Raw genomic sequence first — 4,925 nt, forward strand, 5'->3', positions numbered from 1 at the left:
GAGGTAGAGCTTTAGACTATTTGTTTTTTTTTTTTTTTTTCAGATGCATTTATGTCTTGTCGTCCTTTTATCTGGTAAGAGGTAAACCAACTCCTTATTTGCTTGTTATTATTCTCTAGATCCCTAACAACGAGTGTTTGTTAATCACTTATCTCTCTCAATTGATTAACCTTAATCAATCCTTCCTTACTCAATCGATCATTTAAGCCCCCAATGGATGTTATTTAGATGACAGTGAGATAGATGCTATGCAGTGGTTGTTTCATTGTCAGTATAAAAATGGTAAATTTTGTATTGATGATGAATAAACAGATAAAATTGTATAAATGTACATAAATTCAACATTATAATATTTTGAAGGGTAAAATAGATAATTATACATATTCATACATCTATCAGTTTATAAAAACAAACGGTTTTATTGATTCTATTTTTCAGAATTAGCACCATCTCTTATCAATCAAAAGTAAAATAAAATTTCAGAATTCTAACACCTCTTAAAAAACAAACAACATCTCCAAAAAATAGAATTTTAATACCTCAACCTCCCCTAATAATTTATGTTAGATAATTCAACAAAAATGATATAATTGATGTGATGATAACAATAAAACATGAAATTATGATGACAATTTTTCTATTTATATATAACAAATGCAACAAATAAACTCACACACTCTTCTCACCTTTTATAAGGTTTGAACCCCTAACCTCTCCTGAGAGGTTAAGAACTACGATACCGCTAAGGCAAAGACCCCTTGGTTTGTTTCATTTTATTCTTGTAGCTCATTTTCTATCTTGTTATGTAGTCATTTACTTCTTGAAACTACTTTGAAAATAAAAGTTAAACTACATACGATCCTTCTAGAGCGTTCACAATTACCTCCGAAGCCCATGCACACAAAGCATGATGTCATTCAAGCTCAAATCGATCAAAACTTTACGATCAACATATTTCTGTGTTCTCATCACCAATTATTTGGTTCATAGAACGGTTCCAATGTAGGGTTCACAAAACAAAAAGGCTTAGACTTTTAGTAGGTATACTTTATAAACATATATGTATGTGTCACTAAGTTATTGGCTTACCGAAATAACATGGAAGCACATTCGTCTTTACAGATTTTGCTATACAAATCTTTGTGTGTCATCATATATTGTGTGTAATAAGAACACATGTCATCCGGTTCTTACATATCTGATCCTCCAATGTTGTTTCTTTGGATGAATTGAAACATGAGTTTAACGTGAAATCCAAATAGTTATTAACACACTACAACAAAACTGACATCTTAGTGGTTTAGCGTTTTAAAATGTTAAACAGTTAATCATTTGGTAATTTTGTATAGTAATTTGATTATTTCCTCATAGTTCAATATTGAAACAAGATATATATAGTTACACACACACACACACATATATATATATATATATATATATATATAGACTTGGGATCATGTAAGACCAATGGTTTTTCGTGAGACCCGTAAGACTAATTCTCAACCCTTGAATTAAATCTACCATTAGATCATTAGCTTATAAAGTTGATCAATGAACATAAATTAGTCTCACGGGTCTCACGAAAAACCCTTGGTCCCACGTGAACCCAACCATATATACATATATATATATATATTCGTTAATAGAATAATAACATGTATGAACTATATTATGACAAAGAAATACGAGATTAAAAAAAACACGTATATATCTGATAAATAAAACAAGCAATTTGATTTAAGATAGGATCTTGGAAGGAACAAGATACTAGGATTTATACAGAGTGTATAGATATGTCTTCTCTTCTAAAATAATAGAATGATTGTTTCTTCCAAAAAAGACAAAATACAAGTTATTAAACATATCGTTTTAGTTGTCAAGTGGAACATTTTTTATCTTATGATTATTATTATGTTATTTTTATAATCAAATACAATTATTAGTTTTAAAGCAAAGTATATTTTGTAATATCTGTATATAACTGAATCTTTTAGAATCCATGAAATTGTGATAAACTTGAGAACTATTATTGTAAGGTATTGTTTTACATTTTTTTCTTATCTAAGACTGAAATTTAATATATTGATTAACATACATTTATTTTATATGTATTCGGTTCACAATATAAAAAAATTTAATTGTATTTTTTGTTTCACAAACATATAAAAAATGTTTAAATTATGTTTACTAAACGTTTACCCGGTAAGTACTTACTGGGTATACATGGCAAGAGGCAAGAATCTTACCCGATAAGAGCGATGATAAGAATGAAGAGTCTTACCTGGTAAGTGAGAGTGACGACTCTTACCCGTTTAAGCGCTTACTAGATAAATTGTTGCATAAGATACGTTTTGATGTACCACAATTTTACCCAATAAAATAAATTATAATATTGACTCTTACCAGTAAACGCTTACCGGGTAAGCATTTAGGTAAACGGCTCCTGAATCTAGTTCATAGATTGAAAAAGACCATGTTCATTGGTTTTTTGTAGTGTTTATGTTTATATGTTGTTGTTCACATGTAAACGTTTGAAATTGGTTTTTTTTACACACACGAAACAATCTCTAATTTTCACATATTAAATAACATTGAATTTTTAAACATATTGTTAAATGATAACTGTTATATAAATTTCTATGATTTATTATGTTTATAAATTATTATACATGTAATTGTTTGTTTGTTTTAAAAATTATTTATGATAAACAAAAACTATAAATTTGTTATAAAAAAAGATGATGAAATCGTTTGTACGTTAATGACGTAATTGTGAATAAATTAGTGATTAAGAAGTATAATTAATAAAAGATTAATTGCCAAACTAACATAGCATGTGCATTGAATGTGCAGCTTTGACTTCTATTTAGCAATTATATAACAATTTATCCCGGTAAGCGCTAATCATGGTAAGAGTCGTCATCCTCACTTATCGAATAAGACCCTAGATTCTTACCTTCGCCCTTACCGGGTAAGATTCTTAGTCTTTGTCATATTCATCATGTAAAGTAAAGTGACTTGGTAAGTGTTTACTTAGGTAAGCGTTTGGTAAATGGCACCTAAATATTTATTTATAAAAGTAATTGTTTACTTTTTCATTCTACTTTTTAAGTAAATGATCGTATAAGAAGGAGAGTTTAGGTAAAAGTAAACGTTTACTTTCTCATTCTACTTTTTTGATCCGATGCATCTTGGTACATCTCATCCTAATATGCATCCAAGGTGGAGATCTCTTCTTACATTTCTCACATTAACTCTCATTCTCGCCTGAACTCAATCTTGCACCTTTAATTAGTCAATTATGTGATGTACAAATTTTCTTTGTCTATAAATAAAGTTAAACTGTCCTTTTATTAATTAAAATTAATAACAACACATTCATAAAACTGTATGCCTTCATCTTATTGAACATAGTTTAAAATGTTACCATTTTATAATCACAAAATTATTAGCCAATGACTTTTAAGATACATTTGATAGGTTATTAGACATATATGACTTTCAACTTGTAACTTTAATTTTCTCACATAAAAATTTTAATTATTTAAATAAGATTACGTAAATCATCATTTTAACAGCTATTTTTTACAAGTCGTTAGTAATTTTATAAACTAACACAAGAAATCTCAGCAAAAATCAGAAATATATGTTATTGTTAAAAAAATGGTTATTTCTGTCAAAAAAAGACGAAGTTAAAAGTTAAGTAATTTGTTGATTTTATTTTATGTAAAATGATGTAAAAAATGAGACAACACATCCTTATCATGAATTTAGGATTTAAAAACCCAAGAAAAACACAAAAGGGTTTAAAAGTAAAAGCAAGAAAAGCAACACTTCAAAATCTGTAAAAGTGCTTTCCAACTTTCATTTGAATTACCAAACATCTTGTTTTGTGCCAACACAAACATATGTTGTACAACATATTTCTTCCGTCTATAATAATTTGTTTTTTTTAATTAACAACTTCAAATCCAAGAAGAAATAAAAATTCCTTTATGGTCACGGAGGTTCAAATATGGTGACTTCATACTATCTGTAAAGTAGGTGGTCATCCTGAGATTAATCGATTCGCATATAAAATTGGATATCCAGATTAATAAAAAATATTATTTAAAAAAAAAAATTGGAAAGAGCATAATAAAATCATGATGATTAGTAGTCAAGATGTCTTATAAATACCACTGGAAGTGAGACCCCTCCTACAAAAATGACCACCTCATCTTCTCATTCTTTCCCCATGGGAGTACCTCCACCATCTTCTTCTTTATCTACCTCTGTCAAATTTAAAACCCTAATTTACAACTTCATCTTCTCCCGCATATGTCGACTCACTCGTGCCCTCACGAACGCTAAGTCCATCCTCGTTGATCTCCTCAGAGAAACGCATCTCAACAATATCAAATTCTTGGAACCGTTGATCTTGAAGCGAAGCAAAAACAAGAACAAGGTTTATTTCGGTTCATTTAGGTTGCACTACAACTGGTGCTCGTCTCATGTGGTTCCGGTGACGTCACCTGCAATGCAAGATGCGTATAACCACCATGAGTATTACGATTCCACCTGGAATTCGTACGTTGGTCATGAGACGGTGACGGAGTCGCAACTGTCTGGGTACCTCCATTGGCTTGAGGAAAAGAACAAGGGTGATCGTGGTGTTGATGAGATCGACGAGATCGACCTTCTTGCGGACAAATTCATAGCAAATTGTCATGAGAAGTTTAGGTTGGAAAAGCAAGAATCGTACAGAAGATTTCAAGAGATGATGGCTAGAAGTATATGAATTTAAGGGTTTGTTTTAGTTGCTTTGTAATAGGGTGATTTGTAGGTGTGATGGTGGTATAATTGACACAGTGAGTTCATCTTTTTCGTAAAGTTTGGTTTGATTCTAGATTGAAACTTTAAGGAACTGGTTTGGAGTTATGTAA

General features: G+C 30.1%; 1 protein-coding gene across 1 annotated transcript; it reads left to right on the plus strand.

Annotated features, from left to right (window-relative positions):
* The first annotated feature begins 4,207 nt into the window (after positions 1-4,207).
* LOC112505277 lies at positions 4,208-4,925 on the plus strand. Its single transcript, XM_025109212.1, has one exon. The coding sequence runs from the start codon at positions 4,208-4,210 to the stop codon at positions 4,778-4,780; it is 573 nt and encodes a 190-aa protein (XP_024964980.1). The 3' UTR covers positions 4,781-4,925.

This window comes from Cynara cardunculus, assembly GCF_001531365.2.
Source record: "Cynara cardunculus var. scolymus isolate 2C chromosome LG 2, CcrdV1, whole genome shotgun sequence".
NCBI classification, from domain to species: domain Eukaryota; kingdom Viridiplantae; phylum Streptophyta; class Magnoliopsida; order Asterales; family Asteraceae; genus Cynara; species Cynara cardunculus.

What these genes read in the sequence shown, in the direction of transcription:
- LOC112505277 (XM_025109212.1), top strand. Translation starts at nt 4,208, where the DNA reads ATGACCACCTCATCTTCTCATTCTTTCCCCATGGGAGTACCTCCACCA.